General features: G+C 37.5%; 2 protein-coding genes across 2 annotated transcripts in view; one reads left to right on the top strand and one right to left on the bottom strand.

Moving 5' to 3' along the window:
* Positions 1–21,311, top strand: part of PREX2 (phosphatidylinositol-3,4,5-trisphosphate dependent Rac exchange factor 2) — a 126,411-nt gene that overhangs the window by 18,657 nt on the left and 86,443 nt on the right. The window contains exons 2-6 of the mRNA XM_087706967.1: positions 15,291–15,362; positions 15,443–15,565; positions 16,384–16,488; positions 17,211–17,312; positions 18,598–18,759. Of these exons, the coding sequence (XP_087563093.1) occupies positions 15,291–15,362; positions 15,443–15,565; positions 16,384–16,488; positions 17,211–17,312; positions 18,598–18,759 (564 nt within the window). The remainder of the gene's footprint in view (positions 1–15,290; positions 15,363–15,442; positions 15,566–16,383; positions 16,489–17,210; positions 17,313–18,597; positions 18,760–21,311) is intronic.
* On the bottom strand, positions 1,648–4,883 carry LOC148049168 (rho GTPase-activating protein 44-like). The gene is given in 3 exon segments (XM_087706631.1): positions 1,648–2,176; positions 3,460–3,745; positions 3,748–4,883. Coding segments are annotated over 3 exon segments (1,662 nt in total). The 5' UTR covers positions 4,595–4,883.

The following is a 21,311-nucleotide window of genomic DNA, read 5'->3' as shown; positions in this document are numbered from 1 at the left end:
CTATGTTTTTATTTTCAACATAAACATAGATTATCCAATGTCTTAATTTCATTCATACAAGGATAGGATCTTGATCAAGTTTCAACTCTGGCATCAAATAACAATTGTTATCTGCAATCCTTGGTAATTTGTGAATCATGGTTGATGATTTAAAATCAAATATATTCCCCCCCCCCCTGGACCTCTATGGAATTTCCAATGAGGACAGTAAAGATGAAGCCAACGTTGAAGCCTACCCATGAAGTCAGTAAATCCTAGCCTTTACCACAACTTTCCCATTGACTTTGCTTGAGGGAAGCTAGCTAATTACAAACAGCTGTGGGGCTCTGTAAGTGTTGTAAATGTGTACTGGTTGCCAAGCACCTGAATCTCACTCACATGACTGCAGGGATGCTTTGACAGCGGCAATTTGAATGACCAACCATAAGTCTCCTTTTTCAGTGTCTTTGTAACTTCAGGGGGTTGCTGAATGTGTGGCTCCAGATGAGGACCACTATATATACACACATACAGTATTTACATGGAAACACACATCCAGACATGTTGTATTAGGTGAGGAATCCTTCTAAACAACCCCTTTAGAATGTAAATCACATTTTTGAGTTAAGAAACAATTCTTAATTAAGAGGTAGAAGGAAATGAGGTACATTTCAAATACAATTTAATTCATACATCTGAATTAAAACTGTCAAGACTCGGCAATCAACTGAGACTTGTTTCTTTTGGTTGCAGTACAACTTTTTTCTAAATTCATGCATGATTAGATGTAGTATTCTTTTTTAAAATTTATTTACAGCAACTGATTTATTTCACTGATCAAAGGACAATTATATCAAATATAGCATCTAATATTACGTACAGTTTTTGAAGAACGTTTTGAAATACTATTTTTTATTAATTTCTCAACCTAGATGGTTTATTGAGATACAATGATACAGTGAGGATCTTAGTAAGGATTTGATAAAATCTGAATATTTTTGTTAATATTAACTTAGGTGATTTGTTTTGGAATGAAGATGAAGTATCCAGAATAAGCATGTAAAATGAGCTGTCTTACAGAGTGAGTGGTGAATAATACAGCTTTCAGTTAAACATTTTCAGCCTAAAAATATTTGTTTTTGATATGCAGATGTTTTAAATAATTTTCTAATTTTAAATGCATATTTCTGTATCTGCTCATATGTTAATTGAATATTTCTAATATAAGTTTATTACTTTTAAAAATAAAGTTCAACTATACAAGTTGTAAGAGAAAACCACCTATATTCTAATATGTATTGGAATCATCTATAAATTATACAATACTTCATTCAGATTATTATTTAAGAAATGGATATATTTTGATTCACTGTATCATTGCTAATAGAAACCTTTATGTCAGATATGTGTATTTAAAATGTTTGCTTGCTTTCCAAAAAATTAACTTGTGTAAAAATTAAATTCAGGGAAGAAATAACTCTTATTCATCAATCAAAATACAAAAAAATAAAGTGAATTTCCCAATTTTCTTGTTTGTAGAGAAATGAGCAGTATTTCCCAAACATATTTTTATGCCAGTTGAATTATTTTATGGTAGTAAAATTGCATAAAAAGGTTGGGTATGGTCAGGATGGTATCTGTTTATAAACGCATGTTGCTTAGGTTTATTTAAAATGGACTTTGTTCTGTGGATAGCTGCGCTGTAGGACCTGGGGGCTGTTGTGCAGTCCCACCACCTGGTGTTGTGTTGCTGCAAGCTGGGCTTCCTTTCTGCCCAGACACTAGTAAGAGTTCCTTGGTTTTCAGAGTGCCATCCTTCTTGTAAAACTCAAGCATCATGTTGCCTGTGGCCACACTGAGTGGTCGTCGGGTCTGATCAGAGTGCTTGTGGTTGGCATGGTCCATATCAGGTGACGGCATAGAATTGTAGTTTGCATTGTGGTTCACATGCACAGGGCTTCCATAGTTCCCAGTCAAGTTGAATTCAATGTCTTCAGGAAAGAACCAATCAGCATGCTGGATGAGGGGTTCAATAATTGCAATTATCTGTAGAGAGACTGTTGCCATCATCTCTGTGATGTTTCCTTCTGTCTGAGGCCAGAGGAGATTTGGCCCAAGCACAATGGCTATGTTGCTTGGTGTCATTTTGTTTGCCTCTTGGTACTCGGTTAAGTTTGTGAGGAATTTGATCAGGTACCTTAGATCAGTGGTCCCCAACCTTTTTATCGCCGCGGACCAGTCAGCCTTTGATAATTTTACCGTGGCCCGCTGAGCGCGCGCAGGGGTGGGGGGGCGTTGTTCGCAACGACACATAGATTGTTTATATATCAGATTATATGAGGTCAGGGAAATGTTTGATACTGATCTGGCTGGGTAACTTTAGCCCATTCACTCTATCTAAGCCCCCCCACCTCACAAGGTTGTCGTGGGGGAAATAGGGGGTGGGAGTATTAGGTATCTTCACTACCATATATAAAAGGAGATACTATCTTAAATAACAAAGTGGGCCCCCACCTTCAAAATATACTAAAAGAAAAAAGATTCCATGTGCTCAACTAATTTTTTTTTAAATCATCACTATATTATGGACTACAGACATATATATATATGTATGTATGTATGTATGTATGCATGCATGCATGCATGCATGCATATATACATACCGTACGTATGTACGTACGTATATATATAATGTCCAAATAACAGGAAAAGCGCTTCAAGGACCAAAGTATATTCCTTTTTTGCAGCCTTAAGAGAACTCTCGATTTTTGAGGCTCAGAACCAGGCATTCTCGTGGGCTGCAAAAAGGAAACGCGACCCGGGAGCGCAGCCTCCAAGAGTCCATATCGCCAATAACTACGCGTGGGGGGAAAGGAAATGTGTTTTGTGAGGAAGAGAAAGAGCGCGCTTCACCGATGCCCGTTGGCGAAATTTTGGAAGAGAGGCAAGAGACTTCAGGCACCGAGCCCCCACCCCTGGCTGCGGCAACTGGAGCGGGCGGGAGGCAGGGAAGGGGTGGGCAAGACCGCCGCTTTTCCACCGTGCGCTGCAATAGCGGCAGCGGCGGCCTGAATCTGGCGACTGCCCCTCACCACCTCAGGCGGCGCTCATACCCTCCCCTTTCCTGCGCTACCGTTAGACTCCTCTCAGCCCCCCACCCACGCCCGCGGACGGCGCACGCGCGCCAAAATCGCGCACCCCCATCTCCCCTCAAAAGACCCCCCCCGCCCTCGGCTGCCCGACGTTCTCTCTCTCTCTCTCTCTCTCTACCTCTCCCGCCATTCCTTCTCACAAGCCAAGGCCGGGCGGGGAAGCACCGTCTCCGTCCCGGGCGCGCCGCCCCTCCCTATGCAACTCGGAGACGACTGATCATGGCCCCTGGCCGCTGCAGCGATCATGGCCCCCGGCCGCTGCGCGGCCCGGTGCCAGGTACTCCACGGACCGGCACCGGTCCACGGACCGGGGGTTGGGGACCACTGCCTTAGATTATTGTAGCTGGCCTTAGGCAGTTTCTCAAGGGCATTCCATAGTGCTTGTAATCTTTTGTCTTGGTCCTGAATGTTAGAGGCTTGAATCCATTCTTCATAAAGTTCAAAGGTCATGAGTGGTTCTGGCAACTCTCGAAGATAGGACTTCAGTGCCCCTGCAATGGCATGGGGATCTGCTGAATATTCCTGAACATCCACAACACAGCAGTCTAATGCTGTCTTAAGCTTCTTTAATTTGGAAGCAGAGGGAGCCACTCGGAAGAGACCCTCCTCTTGATGCCACATTCAAGGAGCATAGTGACACAGGCCTCAATAGGGAAGGAGATTTCCCGGCCACTGAAAGCCAGATGTTCCTCTAAGGGCTTCCCAAAGGAGGGCTTTTCAATCCAAGCTTCCTGCTGTGCTTTGATTTGAGGCAACACATTCTGCAAAAGTGCTAATGACTTTCTGTGGTACTCTGCTTGCACTTCTATTAAAGTCTGAAAATAGTTTGCATAGTCTATCTCTTTGGCCACAAAATTGTACATGTCAGCTGAGAGCTGATCCCTGCAAATCTCCACTCTGTTTGCTGCCTCCTCCATCTCTTCCCTGAGAGCATCCGCTTTGGCACCTGAAGGCTGCAAGTTGCTTGACAAACCTGAAGACTTGGCTGACTGTTGCCATCTTGTCCTTGATGAATCCATGTCCAGGACTAATTTTGCTAAGTGCTTCCTCTGTTTTTGAATATTTGGGATTTCTACCTCTGCCAACACAAACAATGGTTCTATCACATCCCTTTCAACTTGCAGCTCAAAGTGGATGAGCTGTTGAGCTAGCTTGTCCTCTGCTTCTCCACATAATTTCAGCATCTTCCCAAGCAGGGAGTCATCTCCTAGGATAGCTGAACCCTCCATCAAGCACTGAGCAAGTGACGTCAAAGGCAATTTCTTCGAGTGCTTATCAGAATCTGATCCTTGCTGCCCCTGAAGACATGCCATCAGTTTCTTGTGCGTGCTGTGGGAGACCTGCTTCACCAGCTCCAAACGCTTCTCCACCTGCAAAAGATCTTCATTCAGAACTTCTGTTTTCTCAGCCCTGCCCACTGTCTGATTGGCCAGCTGCCGCATGCGGTTGAATTGCTTCTTCATGGTTGCGCCCTTGGCCGGAGAGCACAGGGGAACGAAGGAGGTGGGAGGATCGGTAGCTATCCCGGGCTGGGAGAGGCGGAGGAAGGCTGTTACATGGCCCCTTCTTCTGCAGGGTAGAAAGCGAAGGAGGACTCTAGCACTGCAGCAATGGCGGGAAAGGAGGAGGGCAGCCGCCGGCCAGCAACAGCGCAGCCTCCTGCATCCTCTCGGTGCGCAGCGGCGTCACTTTCTCTCCCTCTCTCTCTCGGTTTAAAATGGGAAGGCATTGGTAAATAATAACTTAAACTAAGGTATTTTGCTTTCTCTTTTTGGATGTCAGGGAATAAGAAAAGTAATGCTGTCAGTCATTAAGAGGGGCTATCAAAGTTACATTGGTATATAAACTCTTTAATATCAAACTGTTCCCTTATAGTAATCTATATATTGAGAGATTTAACAGAATAGCAGAAGGGACCTTGGAGTCTAACCCCCTGCTCAAGTAGGAAACCCTATACCATTTCAGACAAATGGTTGTACAATCTCTTCTTTAAAATTTTCAGTGTTGAAGCACCCACAATTTCTGGAGACAAGCCGTCCCACTGATTAATTGTTCTAACTGTCAGGATACCTTGGATTTCTCCTTATTAGTTTCCAACCATTGCTTCTTGTCCTGCCTTCAAATGCTTTGGAGAATAGGTTGACCCATTCTTCTTTGTGACAGCCTCTTAGATATTGGAACACTGCTATCATTCACCCCTAGTCTTTCTTTTAATTAAACTAGACATATCTGATTCTTACAACTGTTCATCATATGCCTTCTGTCCCCTAATCATTTATATTGATCTTCTTTGTACTCTTTCTAGAGTCTCAACATCTTTATTATAGTGTGACAACCAAAACTGCAATATTCCAATATTTTGTGGTCTGTGTGCTTGTAGTCAGCGTATTATCTGTTGAAAAAAGAAAATGACCACTAGAAGGCAGCAAAAATTACAGTTTTCTATACAGAATCACTTTGCTGCTGTCTAGTGGTGATGTAGATTTTTCCCCAACCCATCTGGTAAGTCTGATAGTGGCTAGTGTTTGGACACCTGTTACAGCTTGACTTAAGAGATACTGGCTGCTTCTCATCACTGACAACTGGACAGAGAAGAGAAGAACAGTTTTTATCCAAGTTAAACAAGTACCATAATGTGGCCTTGTTCCTAATAATAGCACAACCTTTGAGAATTGATTTACCATTGAAAGAAGAAATTGTATCTCTATTTTAGTGTAATGTAAGAAGCAGAACATGCTGCTCTTTGAATATTTTAGCCCAACAATGTGGAGACTACCATTTGGCAGCATTTTATCATTGGTGGGAAGTGAAGTTTAAAACATAAAATCCTGGAAAAAAACAACCATTGATGCATGAATGAATAAATAAGAACAGGGGCTCACATTGCAATTTTAGGCCATTACATAATATATGAAATTGAACAGTTTAAAAGATAGATCTGAATAAAGCAGAATTTTTAAATTGTCATTATCAGGCCATAGATTCATTTGTTCTATTGAAGTTTAGAGTTATACCAATGTATCTATGTCAACAATCTTATTAGCCAATGAATCAGTGAAGATATTGTTTGCTAGTTTATTATGTCTAAATCGGGGTAGTCAACCTTTTTATACCTACTGCCCACTTTTGTATTTCTGGGAGTATTAAAATTTTCTAACGCCCACCAGTTCCACAGTAATGGTTATTTATAAAGTAGGGAAGTAACTTTACTTTATAAAATTTATGAAGCAGAGTTACAGCAAACCCCTACCGCCCACCATGAAAGCTGGAACGCCCACTAGTGGGCGGTAGGAACCAGGTTGACTACCACTGATCTAAATCATAGCAACCAATTAGTTTTAATTATGCCTAACCAAATTAACTTCAGCATTAGTTTATAATACATTAAAGTTAAAATTATGTATCAGAAATCCAGACTGAGCAGAACTCTAGAGAGGTGATTTCTGAGGAAAATGTGAGAAGTTCACATAAAATTACCGCCGATTACCTCCCTTCGACCCATCAGATCGCACAGATTGGGCCTCCTCCGAGTTCCATCCGCCAGTCAGTGCCGACTGGTGACTACGCGGAGAGAGCCTTCTCAGTAGCAGCTCCGACCCTTTGGAACAATCTCCCCGTAGAGATTCGCACCCTCACCACCGTCCAGACCTTCCGCGCAGCCCTTAAGATCTGGCTATCCCGTCAGGCCTGGGGATAAGATTTTCATCCGCCCCACCCGAATGTTGAATGAATGTTGTGTTTTATTGTTTTATTTTATTCACATATTATTTCATGTTTTGTCTTGCACTCCTTTCCCACGAATTGTAAGCCGCCCTGTGTCCCTTCAGGGAAAAGGGCGGCCTATAAATGACAATAAAATGAAAAAAAAAATGAAATCTGGTTCTCAGGGAGGTCCCGAAAAAAAATCTGAAATGTTGAAATGAAAATTTCAGCAGAGTTACCAAATCTGGGTTACAAAACTTCAAATAATCAGTAGATGTCAGGAAAGGGAAACAGAAGTCTCAATTTGTTGCTATCTAATTTTGCTTTATGGTCCTAATTTCTAGTAGCCCTCAAATTGTCTAAATTTAAGAATAAACTAAATTATTAATGTATCTTAAATAGAAAACTATCTTTTGATAGATTTTTACTCCAAAAGCATTTTATTAAAATAAATGTGATAAAATTTTAAAAAAATCCAATTTAAATTTTAAAAAATCTGATTTTTTAAAACAAATCATCGATTTTTATCCACCCTGAAAAAATAGTATACTGTTACATTCAAACAAGTTCAGATCTTAGGTCTTGTGAGTAGATCATAATGCCACTAAAATTGGATGGGAATAAACAGAACCTACCTATAAAAAATAAAACTGAAATAAAATTGAAGAAGCCAAGAGTTATACTAAATAGAAAGTGATTTGAAATATTTCAATTATATTTCAATAAGCATAAATTAGCAAAATAAAGAGTTTTGGTCATATTATTTATTTTTCAATAAATGTACCATATGCCTGGAGTAGAACTGGGCTACAAACATACAAGTGGTATGAAGGTTGAGTGATAGGGGGAATCCCATTTATATGTACAATGAAGGAGGAAATCCTGCTATTTCTTCTAAATTTGGATGGACAGTGTTACAAACGATTTTTTCCCCTTGAATTGTCTTCAAAAAGGCCTTGACATAATTAAAGTTACTCAATGCATTTCAGATATGTGATCTTTTTTCAAGGATTCTAGCCTTTTCTCTATTCCAAAAGTGTAGATGTTTTTCTAAGGATAAGCCATTTTCATTTATATATATATATATATATATATATATATATATATATATATATATATATATATATATATATATATATATATATATATATATATATATATATATATATATATATAAATATATATATATATATATAAAAGCTATTCAGTATAAGTTATTTACATGTTGAATATAGCAGACCTTTTGTTTTACATAATAATGACTAGCTGCAAGAGTCAGTACCTGTAGGTTTATTGCAAGAGATGGATATGTCTTTCCTCTGGTCACTCACTTTTATATTCAATTCATTCTCAGCAGAGGTAGTATTCAGCAGGTTCTGACTAGTTCTGGAGAACCAGTAGTGGAAATTTTGAGTAGTTCGGAGAACCAGTAAATACAACCTCTAACTGGCCCTGCCCCCATCTATTCTCTGCCTCATTTATTCCTGAGTCCCAGATGTTCAGGAGGGAATGGGGATTTTGCAGTAACCTTCCTCTGGAGTGGGGTGGGAATAGAGATTTTACAGTATCCTTCCCCTGCCACGCCCACCAAGCCATGCCACGCCCACCAAGCCATGCCCACAGAACCGGTAGTAAAAAAATTTGAATTCCCCCACTGATTCTCAGCCAGTTACTCTTGCCATTTGTAGACAAAGACCTCGCTTAGTTTGTTAATACACGCTTGACAAAAATTGTTCAATTAGATTTTTTAAATAATAAGGACCAAGGAAGGTCTTAAGAGCATTTAATGTATTGTTTATGTTATTCCAGGCTCTTTCCTGCTTGCCTTTTTAAAAATCAGGTTATATAATTGTATTAATACAGTTTAAAATCTACATTATTAGTTTTATTAAGTATTCAAATTTTTAGGAATTGGTCAAGAAAATAACATTTTCAGAATTTTCAGATGAATATTAGTGTGCTGGATTTGTTTTCTAGTGGTGATTTATATTGTTGAAGAATTCAAGGTGATCAATCATTTTGTTAAAATCTAATGGGCTAACCTAATTATTGATTACTGAGAAGTGGATACTACAGAAATTTATTATAGTTAAATTGATAGAATGTAATGTCAACATTTATTTAATGGAAATAAATAATTATACACACACACTTAATTCAGTTTGTGTGTGTGTATATATATACATAATACATACATATACATACATACATACATACATACATATGCATACATACATACATACATACACACAAAAACTGAATTAAGTTTGGGAAATGGAATATATCAATAAAGTTAGCAATAAGTTTAACATTTGAAGAAAAAAATGTTGATTGTTGCTGATGAAAAATTGATTGATTGAAAAAAAGCAGGAACTAATTGCTTCAATCTTCCATTGCTTGTACCACAAGCAAAGCTTTTATTTGTTTATTTATTAAATTTATATGTCGCCCATCTTTCTGTCCAAATTACTTTTGGTTATAGAGTTGTTTCACTATAGTTAAAAGCTGAGTCCATATCTATAGATGCCTGTGCTAGTTGGATGTATTCATGCTGAAGTAAGTGCAAAATTCTCTAGTCTCGGCAAATTGGAATGACAACTTCTGAAGACAGAATAGACAATGCTGACTCTACAAAAAATAATCTGATGGTATAAGGAAATATCCTGTATATCTAAGGAAATGTTTTAGTAGACAAAGCTATTGCTATTTGCTATTTATGATTGTCAAAAATAATTGGAGAAATAACACCTTTTTCCTAACTGTTTTGCCAATTTATCCATTAATCCTATACTCACTGTAATGTAAGGAACACAGCAGGTATATTCTCAGATAATTCAATATCTAAACATAGTTTTTGTGAGGGAAGAATCTATAGTAAGTTTTTTGGAGTTAGGCTTCAATAAAATTGATTTGCAGTTTCCTACTGTAGTAATATATTTTTGGTCAGATTAAATATTCCTTCAAATTTTGCCTCTCTTGCTTGGACTCTATATGCGGCTTTCTTACTCTTTCTTACTCATTTTAATTGTTGGTGATTGGAGATACATTTAATTGTCAAAAATCATGTGTTGTATACTCAGGTAGTTCTCTGGAAAGAAACTTAGCTTTTCAAAAACAATACATAAGTCCAGATGTTTGAGGCTATTTAGGTTTATTGCATATGGTAGAAACAAAATAAATCGACATCGTTTTCTGTTAAAGCATTAACTTTATTCTTTTTTTAAAAAAATCATAAAACTATATTTGCTAGCTTTTTGTGTATACCACAAAAATAACAGGGAAAGAAAAAATATTGTACTGTTTGTAGTTAATACCTGTCAAATGTATTAGATTTTACAGCACTCTTTTATATGGTTGGACAAATTTTACTCACAAAACGGTATTTCAATGCATATCAAAAAAAGAGTAAAAGAAATAGCTGGGTGCTATTCTTGGCTTTATATAAACAAAACAAAGCTATATAGTTATTGTTAAAATCTCTAGCTGAGGACTGAGCTAGATTATATAATGTGCAGTTCAGTGACATAATGTACAGTGGTCTTTGGGTATAAAGGCTAACAGAATAGAATAATAGACTTTGGAAGGGACCTTAGAGGTCTACTAGTCCAACCCCTGTTTAGGTATTTCAGACAAATAGTTGTCTAATCTCTTCTTAAAAACTTCCACAACTTCTGGAATCATTTGTTCCACTGATAGATTGTTCTAATTGTCTCCTGGGTTCTAGGTTGCTTCTCTCCTTGATTAGTTTCCATTTATTGCTTCTTGTCCTGCCTTCAGTTTCTTTGGAGAATAAGTTGACTCCCTCTTCTTTGTGGCAACCCCTTAGATATTGTAAGGCTGGTATCATGTCACCCCAGTCCTTCTTTTCATTAGACACACCAAATTCCAGCAACAGTTCTTTATATGTTTTATTGCCCAGGCCTCTAAATTTTTTCAGCTTTTTACGTAAAAAACACACAAATACATACAATGCTTAAGTATATATAAGTTCTCTTGTTGCTCTCAGTTGAAAATATATCTATTGTGTCCACATCAGTTGACTTTCCATAAGGATATATATTATTTGCAGTCTCTTTTGTCTTGTTTTTTCCATGTTGTGCTTAATATATTAGCAAATAAAAACTCAGCAGCTGTACATTGAATTGGAGGTTTTTAACTGGATTTGTGATGAGTGCATGCCATCCTGAACTTTTGGAATAACTTTAAGTATTTGCAAGTAACTCTTTTTTGGCTTGAGAATGTATTATGTATTTCTTCTTTTCAAAGTACAATAAAATATCATCTATATTCAGTGATTTCATAGAATTGAATGATACTTATCTGTTGTGGCTCAGCAGGAACCTTTGGAGCTGCTATCAGACTTTGACAGCGAGGGGCCCTATGAGTCAGGCCTGGAGGAGGCGGAGGGCCCTGGACAGGGTTCTGACTCCGAGCAGGGCTCAGAGAGACTGGTTGGTCCCCATGTAATGACTGAGCCTTGGATCAGTGAGAGAGGCTGACACAGAAATCTCCTGTGAGTTGTTTCAGGATGCACGCAGGAGAAGGGCTGACACTTGAGGACTCACAGGACATGATAACAAGCAGCTGTGGCTCGTTAGGATCTCCTCCTGCAGATAAAAGACTGATGGTGCCACGCCCTAGTGGTAGAAGTCAACGTTCCGTTTCTGTTCTAGTCAAGTTCTCTGTTTGTGCGTAACCATCGAGAAAAAGCACTTGGATAAGTGATTTGATTTATATAATCCTGTTTTGTAGTAGTTTATGAATGAGGACTTTTGCCAGACAATTTATCTGTGTTTATTTTGGGCTCGCAGCCAGCAAGAGCCAGGACTGATAAAAACATTCCTCTGGGGGAGGAGCCTGTCGTCGTCGGGAGCTCAACGGAGCTCTCCTCAGAGTTCTGGTCTGTATATCTAAAAGATCTATAGATATCTCCCCTTTCAGACAAGGAAGGGGCAGGGAGGAACTCAGTCGTTAGAATTCTCTTTGTTGTTCACAGCCTTTTGTTTTTCGCTGTAAACGGAAAGGAGGTTCAACATCAAAGCTGACTTTTTTTTTTACTCCAGCCAGATCTTCTCAGCTGTTTTTTTTTCAGCTCAAGGCAGGTTGCCCCCCCTCAGGACAAAACTAAGCTATTTAAATTCTATACGAGCAGCGACCATTCCTGAGAATCCTTTGGTTTATTATTATTCAAAATACCAGCTTCAATTTTACAAAAGGCTCCTTTGTTTAACTGCTTTTCAAAATGGCGATTTCATAGCCTTTGCAGTTGATATATGATATACTTAACTAGCCCCGTTTCCCTGAAGACTTCTCTTTGCTAACTGCCAAAAGTCTACTGAAAATACTTTATTTTAAATCAAGGTGAGCAGAGACTTTGTTTGTTTGTTTTACTCTTTTATTATGGCTCCTAAGTCAAAGCAACCGAAACGTTTCGTCAATAATACATCGCAAGCAATTGCCATAAAGCCGCAGCCTTTGCCTTCTACGCCCTCTACTGGAGATTTGTTATCGAAAGAATTTCTTTTTGAAACTCTTAATGAATTTAGAGCGGAAATGAAGCAATTTGTTTCGGAATTATGTGATAAACTTGATGCTAAGATTGCTCAAACAAAGGATAATATGATCGAGGTTATAACTGTAATGACAGATTATATTGCAGGAATGGAAGATAAACTGGAACTTTTGGAAGAAACTAATTTTAATCTGACATTTAAAATTGAAAAGTTGCAACAGGAAATTGAAAAGTCAGAGAGACAACTTGTTATGACAAATTATAAAAAGACTGCGTTTGCAATAAGAGTTAGGGGATTGCGTGAAAAGGAACAGGAGAATTTGAAACAGACCTTTTTGGAGGCTTTCAGTCGTTTGGTGGGAAGTCCGGGACTCAACTTTGATTGGCAGATTCAAAAAATTTACCGCCATAATTCGTGGACAGCAAAACAGAGACAGCTTCCGAGAGATATAATTATATACTTTGCTATAAAAGAATCCAGAAACGCGATACTACAAAAGTTTTACAATAACAGGCTGCGAATTGATGGACAGGATTTGATCGTCTTTAAAGAAATACCATTTCAAATGTTAAGATCCAGAAGAGACTATGCTTTCCTAACCAAAGAACTCAGAAATAATCAAATAGAGTACAGATGGGAGGTGCCACTTGGTATTATGGTTACATTCGATAACCAGAAACATCGCCTTAACTCTGTTTGGGAAGCCCGAGATTTCTACTACAAGATCCTGAAGGCGGGACTTCCTGAATTACCCGGACATGGAGAAAGACAAGGAGAAGCAGAAGAGAAACAATTAAACACACAACTACAAGGCGGGAGGTATCGTTTTCCCCCTCTGGAAGGGCAGAAGAGCAGAGAACAAGAATTTAGTTTTGCTTCCAAAATATTTGCTTAATGCTGATCCCCTCGGAAAATATACTATATGGGACTTAAAAATGACTTGATGGATAACTTTGAACTTTTATATAAATTGCTTATGATTTATTCTCTAGGGTGAGGAGGGCGGAGATTGTGATGTTTCTGGATTGCGGCTTAGGTTGAATGGAGTTGGGAAGGGTGGTGCAGACGGGAGGGTAGTGAAGGTTCAATTAGAGCTTATTCGAAGCCAGAAAGTAAGGTGATTTTTATAGAAATTGTTATTGCTATTTGAATATAATGCTTGGAAGGATATATTCAGGGAGTTTGAAGGAAGGCGGAGCAAATATGAGAGGAGTACAGATGATATAAAATATATATATGGACACGGGTAGAGGCAGGATGAGAGGAGTTAGAATGGAAACCGTGAGAAATATTTGAGGTGTCTAAATTGCTTTATAGAGAAGGAGGTAAAAGGGACAAATTAAAGGTTTGGAAACGGACACATACCTAGATAAAGAGATTGTACTTGAGAGACCGCCTTCTGCCAATTACCTCCCTGCGACCAATTAGATCTCATAGATTGGGCCTCCTCCGAATTCCATCGGCCAGCCAATGCCGGCTGGCAACTACAAGGAGGAGAGCCTTTTCTGTAGTAGCTCCGACCCTTTGGAACGATCTCCCCATGGAGATTCGTACTCTCACCACCGTCCAGGCCTTCCGCATAGCCCTTAAGACCTGGCTAGCCCGTCAGGCCTGGGGACAAAGATAGTCGCCCCTCCCGAATGATGAATGAATGTTGCTCATTATTTTTACTTATATGTGTCTATGTCATTGTTTGTATTCCCCCTCCTGATTTTATGTGAGCCGCCCTGAGTCCCCTCAGGGAAAAGGGCGGCCTATAAATGTTAATAAAATTCTAAATTCTAAATTCTAAAAGGTCCTGGCTACAGTAGAATTTTATTTGATTAACTCACTTGGTTTCAACATAGTTTGAAATCCTGCAAGTAATAAATTAATTGAGTTTAGGAATGATGCACATTGCTTAAGTTTTAATAATGATGGGAAGCTGAGCTTAATGTAGAGAGTTTATTGATTTTTCCCCTTTTTTCCTTTTTTTGGTTCTTTTTTTTTATTTCTTTCTTTTTCCCCTTATTTTTAATCCTTTAATTCTTAATCTATTTGGTTTTAATATACTCCAGACTGTGTTTGATAAAGAGTCATGCCGGGAATGGGATCTGGGAAGTCGGAAGGGGGCTAGGGAGGGGGGTTCACGGGGGGGGAGGGGGGGAGGGTGGAGAGATAGTTTCAATTTTCAAAACAATAAGAATGCACTTGTATACTGTTGCTCTTTTTTCCTTTTTTTCTTTTCCTTTTCTTTTCCCTTTTTTTTCTCTTTTCTTTTAATTTTAGTGTAAAATACAAATTGAATAGATTAATGAATAGTAGAAATACACCGAAGTGAGGAGTAGAGGGAAAGAAGAGGGAGGAGTTAAGAGGGAGTGAGAGGGGAATGTAAGGAGGGTGAGATGGAGGGAAGGGGAGAAAGGAATGTTTGAGGGGGAGGGGAAGTAGAAGAGGGGAATGTTGGAGGGGAGAAAGGAAAGTTGGAGGAGGAGAAGAAAGGGTGTATGGAGGATTGAAGCGTTATACTGGTTTTTCATGATGGAATAGAAGACAAGTTGTGTTTATTGCTTTTTTAATTGCACAGTATATAAGTGATTGTACAAAAAGGAAAATGAAAATGAAATAAAAACATTCCTCTGAACATTCTGTTTGGCTTTAATTTCTGAACGGGCAAGGTGGAGGTCAGAACACTTATCTGACCTAAATATTCTGAAATTTTATGAAATAACACAATTTTTCATTATTCCATGAGATTTCTTAATAATTTGAGAGGTCATAATTTGGTGAGTCTGAGATCTTTGGTGTGTGTGTATGTGTGTGTGTGTGTGTGTGTGTGTGTGTGTGTGTAGTGTTGCAAAAAGATGTTCACCCCCATGCCATATTTATTTATTTAGCTGTTCTGGGCTACATGTCTGACGTTTTAGTGTCTAATTTCTTTATTTTTCTTTTTGCTTCTATCCAGGCATTCCTTCACAGAATAATGCAGTGGGCTATTACTAAGATTGATAAAAATGTAACAGAGGAAACGGTTAAGGTTAGTTGTTATTTGTTCTCACTTCCTTTTTTATTGTTTCTCAAATTGATTTATTTATACTCTGGGTTTCTTTCTTACAGACATTGTTCTCAAATATTGAAGATATTCTAGAAGTTCATAAGAACTTCCTATCTAGGATTGAAGAATGTCTGCACCCTGAACCTAATTCGCAACAAGAAGTGGGATCTTGCTTTCTCCATTTTGTATGTCAAATCCAGTAATATAAGCTTTATGTAATTGATTATATTCTTTTCTCCAGTGCTGTTTTTTTTTTAAATAATTGCTGGCATGATAGTTCATGTATACTCCATTTAGAGGACAAAATGATCTTGATTGCATAATTTATGAGATCTTTTAAGGACGCTTGGAAGCTGAATTTTCAGCCTATTCACTAGAAAGAGCAGGCGTCATCATGATTTTCATGAATCAGGCCTAACACATTTGAACAATAATCACTTTTTTAAACATTTGTCTTGAATAACTTTCCCCTCCAGTAATTCACAGATAACATTTTTTTACACATTTGATATGTAAGCGAACAGTACCGTAAATTCACTGACTTTAAAATGCAGTTTTAAAGTTACACTAGATTCATTGTGCTATAGGCAATGGTGGTATTCAAATAATTTAACAACCGGTTCTCTGTCCTAATGATTTCTTCCAACAACCAAACAGCTCAGAAAGTTAACAACCGGTTCTCCTGAAGAGGTATGAACTGGCTGAATCCCACCACTGGCTATAGGTACCATATGGGAGCCTGATCTTACCCATGAGAAGATACAAACATTTCCTTGAACCTAACTATAAAACTAAAATAAAAAAAATGAAATACTTCTTTTTATAAATGGATTTGTATTGATTTTTTATAAATTGATTTGTCAACATGTAAATATTTCTTGTAAACCAATTGTGTTTTATATTAGTTCACAGACACTGTGTTTGTTTATTTTTACTTACACCATTTCTTTATAATATCTGTTAAAATATAACCAAAATAACTAATCTAAAACTTTTTATTCAGAGAGACAGATTTCGTATCTATGATGAATACTGCAGGAATCATGAAAAAGCACAAAAGCTTTTGCTTGAACTTAACAAAATAAAAACAGTACGGACATTTTTACTGGTAAATATATTTTTTTTGTATTCTATATCTCTTTCTTCTAGTTTGTGGGGTAATTTGATTGCAATTCACTTCTAAGGAAAGCCACTTTGGTGGTGTGGCCCACTGTGTGACCTTGGACCAATCACTTTTCTCAACCCTAGGAAGTATGGAAAGGAAAATCACTTATAAAATCTTGCCAAGAAAATTTTAGATACTAATCCAGGCAGTTTACAGGAGTCAACAATGATTCAAAGGTGTGCAGGTGTATGCTTGTGTGTGTGCATGTGCGTGCATGCACACAGATACATTTCCAAGTGATATGTAAGCTTTTGAAAGCTAAATAAATAAAGAGAGGCCTTCTGGATAAGAATAAGTGCCCTTTTTATTCATCACCTTCCTTCCCAGAACTTACAACTTTTCAAATCTTGTTAACTTTTAAATTAATCCCAATTAACATGGTAAACAGAAATGAAGCCATCGTTCTTAGTGGCGGCCACAAAAAGAGTGGCAGGCCCAGCGACGCTAGGACTGGCAAGAGTGTGCCAGAAACAGGGACAGAACAGTCCAAGCGTTTATTTGGGAGCGGTAAAAAAAAATAAGACCCTGTCTTATTTTCGGGACAACATGGTATATCCAGGTAAAAACCTACCAAATCTCAATTATATTTTTGCTTCAAAAAATATCTATAAGTGATGTATATAAGGTAAAACTGACAAATACATATGATTTAATTCCTTTCTTAGAACTGCATGCTTTTAGGAGGACGAAAGAGTACAGAGGTACCTTTAGAAGGTTATTTGGTAACACCAATCCAGAGAATATGCAAGTATCCTCTTCTTTTGAAGGTATATATTTTTGTTTGAAGAAGTGTGAAAATATGTTCTTCTGAAGATATTATATTTTACATGAAAATTGTTTCATTTTCTGAATTTTGTTTGTCATTTGGAAATAAAAATCTGTTTATACAAAGACATGAGATTATTGTTTAATAAAGGGTATAATAAGACCCATTATGCACAGAAACAAAAGTTGGAATCTAGTATTGAGATCCTTTCTATGAAATAAAGATCCCTGAATGGAGATTTTTGAAAAAAAAACCTTGGCTATTGCTAGGAAGAAACTTCTTTGTACCTATAAGTTTTCTTATTAGACTGGAAAAATAGCTGGAAGCTGTTTTGGGACAGGTTTGACCAATTGTTTAGGGGACCACACTTCTACTTAATTCCTTCCTTTTATAAACATGCTGTTGGAATCATAGTGCCTACAGTTATCCAATTGTGAGGTGACATGGGGATGAGTGGTGCTGTATAATGCCTCTAGATCTAGAATGGGTCACAGTGATGCACAAGAAATAATATACAAAGGTTCTTGTATATTACAAAATATACAATCTGCTGCTGAAGTAGGAGCTGAAGTGTGACTCTAAGAAAAGAGGCAGTTCCATATGGGGAAGTACAATGTATTTGTTTGTTTGACCAATTTATATAGCTGTCCATTTCACTAAACAAGTAACTCTGAGAAGCATATATAAATTGGAATCCTGTCCAGAACTATAAAATGGAATAGAATGGAAAGATGGAATTCTAACCACAGTATGGATGGTCCATTTCTGGAGTCATTGTACTTCTATGTATATAGTAGCCTGCTTCAGATCTCCTACTCCACTTTTACTACTGAATAATTTTGAATAAAGTTCCTGCTTGGCTATTTGCAGATGCAGTAAGAACATAAATGGTATCTAGGCATAAATGTCCATATTCATTGTATGGCTTCTGCTAATATAAAATATTAGAACTGAATATTTTGGTATTTGATTAGGGTTGTTATAAAAATAGTGAAAATATGAATCCAAAGGATTCAAATATGATCCATCACCTTAAAGACTGGAATTGGAAACTATGCATTTAATGAAAATGGATAATAATGCTAATGCTAACTATATAGTTTTAATCTCATTATCATTTGATATCACAATATTAAAATATCTCTTAAAATAAATTTACCTATTTATTCCCAAATGAATAGGCATGGTTTTATAGCTTTATCATGAAAATGAAATTTTAATAATTGACTTCCATTTTGAGAAGAGTATAAGAATTGATATTATTATTCTTTTTTAAAAAAAAATAGGAATTGTTAAAGCGCACTCCCAAAAAGCACAGTGACTATTCTATCTTAATGGAAGCTCTCCAAACAATGAAAGCTGTTTGTTCCAACATAAATGAAGCCAAGAGACAGATGGAAAAATTAGAGGTTTTAGAGGAATGGCAGTCTCACATTGAAGGATGGGAGGTAATGTCATAAAATGTATTATTTTACCAAATGTGGAAGAAATAAGAACTCTGTACAATTATTATATTCTGTACAGGACATTATCATACACAATTAGAATAAATTGTTCTTTGTTTTACTTAGTAGATTGTTATCTTTGTGACATCTGATCGATCCACATCTGATTTATTAATAACAGAAATTTCAAGTGAAGTGTTTTTGGTGCCAAGGCTCCAGGAATTTCCTAGCAGTTTTGAACTTATCTTGGTTTATAAATTCACAGTTTTTTAATTGAAACTATGATTAAATCTACATATAAACAACCTTTACACACCATTAAAAAGAGACAATGAAAAAGCTCAAAAGGAAACCTTCGATCCTATTGAGGAAGTGGACCAAGTCCTCAGTTCTGTCAGTGCAAACACCTGCCAATTAGATCTTTGTACCTCTTGGTTGGTGAAAGCCTCCAAGAGTTTGACTAGCAGGTGGGCTCAGGCAGTGATAAATTATTTACTGCTGGAGGGGATGTTTGGAGGGCCTTTTAAGGAGTCACTAGTTTGCCTCCTCAAGAAAACATCACCTGATCCCTCTTGTCTGAACAATTTTTATTTAGTTTTTCTTCTTCCCTTTTTAGAGAAGATGGTAGAAAAGTGGTTGCTTGGCACTTCAGAGGCTCCTGAATGAAATGGATTATATGGACCCCTTTCAGTCAGGATTCAGGCCCAATTACAGACTCGGTCACACTTGTGGATGATCTCTGGTGAGAGCAGAATAAGAGTAGTGCAACCATCCTTATTCCCCTTGAGCTCTCAGCAGCTTTTGATACCATCGACATTGATATCCTATGGGGTCTGGGCTGAGAAACACAATTTTATGCTGGTTCAGTTCCTTTCTCCAAGGCTGGTTCCAATCAGTGTTGATAGGAATGAAAGATTGAGGTGTGTGCCAGTTGCGGCCTTTCCTAAATCAACAATCCCTTGTTATCTCATCTTTGGACTATTACAGTGAGGTGTATATGGGACTGCCTTTGAAGAGAGTTCAGAAAGTTCAACTGTTGCAGAGTGCCAGAGTGCTGAACTAGAGCTCATCTATTAGTAGAAATTTCAAGACTGAGCAAGTGAAAAATGGAAAAATGACAGCCACAGGTTTCCCTTAAAAACTATATTTTCTATTGAGTGGAGCACAGAAATTTTAAATAAATGTGAATTTCCTTTTCAAATAATTTCCTTTCAGAATAGGAAAAAAATGTTTCTTTCTTGCCTCTTTCTCAAAATGATGGCTTATAGGACATGACTCCTAAAATCCTTATATTAGTTAGGAATTTTTGAATTAGTTTTTTGGGAGGAGAACCTTTTTTATGTTTTCACTGTGGTAATGGAAACAAGAGTGGTGCAAAGTTTTAAAAAATGGCTAAAATGGAAGCACATGCCTTTGCAAGAAGAAGGGCTAAAAACTGTATGGTTCCTGATGCAACCATTGCATTAGTTTCTGTAATATCATAGAACTATGAAGTAAATTCCAAAGACTGGAGGTAAAAATAACTGATCTAGAAGAAATTACTTCAAAGAAGATACAAAATAGATCTGAACATTTTTGGATGAGAATATAAAAGAAGATTCAGCAGAAGAGCATAATAGATGAAGCATATCACAGTACCTGATCAAATAGAAGTTTAATGAAAGCAGAAAAGAAATAATCTTTTCTGCTTTCTTGGCCAAAGCATGAAACTATAGAGCTTTTTCTCATATGCTGCTCAGCATTGTTTATTACAATACAATACAATACAATACAATACAATACAATACAATACAATACAACACAATACAATACAATACAATAGCAGAGTTGGAAGGGATCTTGTAGGTCTTCTAGTCCAACCTCCTGCCTAGGCAGGAAACCCGACACCATTCCAGACAAATGGCTATCCAACATCTTCTTAAAGACTTCCAGTGTTGGGGCATTCACAATGTCTGGAGGCAAGCTGTTCCACTGATTAATTGTTCTGTCAGGAAATTTCTCCTCAGTTCTAAGTTGCTTCTCTCCTTGGTTAGTTTCCACCCATTGCTTCTTGTTCTACCCTCAGGTGCCTTGGAGAATAGTTTGACTCCCTCTTCTTTGTGGCAACCCCTGAGATATTGGAACACTGCTATCATGTTTCCTCTAGTCCTTCTTTCTATTAAACTAGACATACCCAGTTCCTGCAACCGTTCTTCATATGTTTTAGTCTCCAGTCCCCTAATCATCTTGTTTGCTCTTCTCTGCACTCTTTCTAGAATCTCCACATCTTTTCTACATTGTGGCGACCAAAACTGAATGCAGTAAAGTATTAGATGCAGTATTAGATTTTAGTTTAGTGTTAACCCAAACCCAGTCAATAATGATTTTATAATGAAATTACAATTCAGCAAACTATTCCTTTGTGTGGTATATGAACTCAGTCACCATCAGATTGGCTTTTCTTTAGCTGGGTCTGTGGATGACTGAACAGTTACTCTGTTTTCCACCAAGATGAATGCAATTTATGACCTATTTTCTCTTCCTTTTTCTCATTTAATTTATTATTCTATATTGAG

This window comes from Thamnophis sirtalis, unplaced genomic scaffold, assembly GCF_051295495.1.
Source record: "Thamnophis sirtalis isolate CommonGarterSnake01/CBP01778 unplaced genomic scaffold, rThaSir2_p1.2 scaffold_2, whole genome shotgun sequence".
In the NCBI taxonomy this organism is placed as follows: Eukaryota; Metazoa; Chordata; class Lepidosauria; order Squamata; family Natricidae; genus Thamnophis; species Thamnophis sirtalis.
Note: the sequence above shows the minus strand (reverse complement) of the source record. Positions and strands in the feature narration are given on the sequence as shown.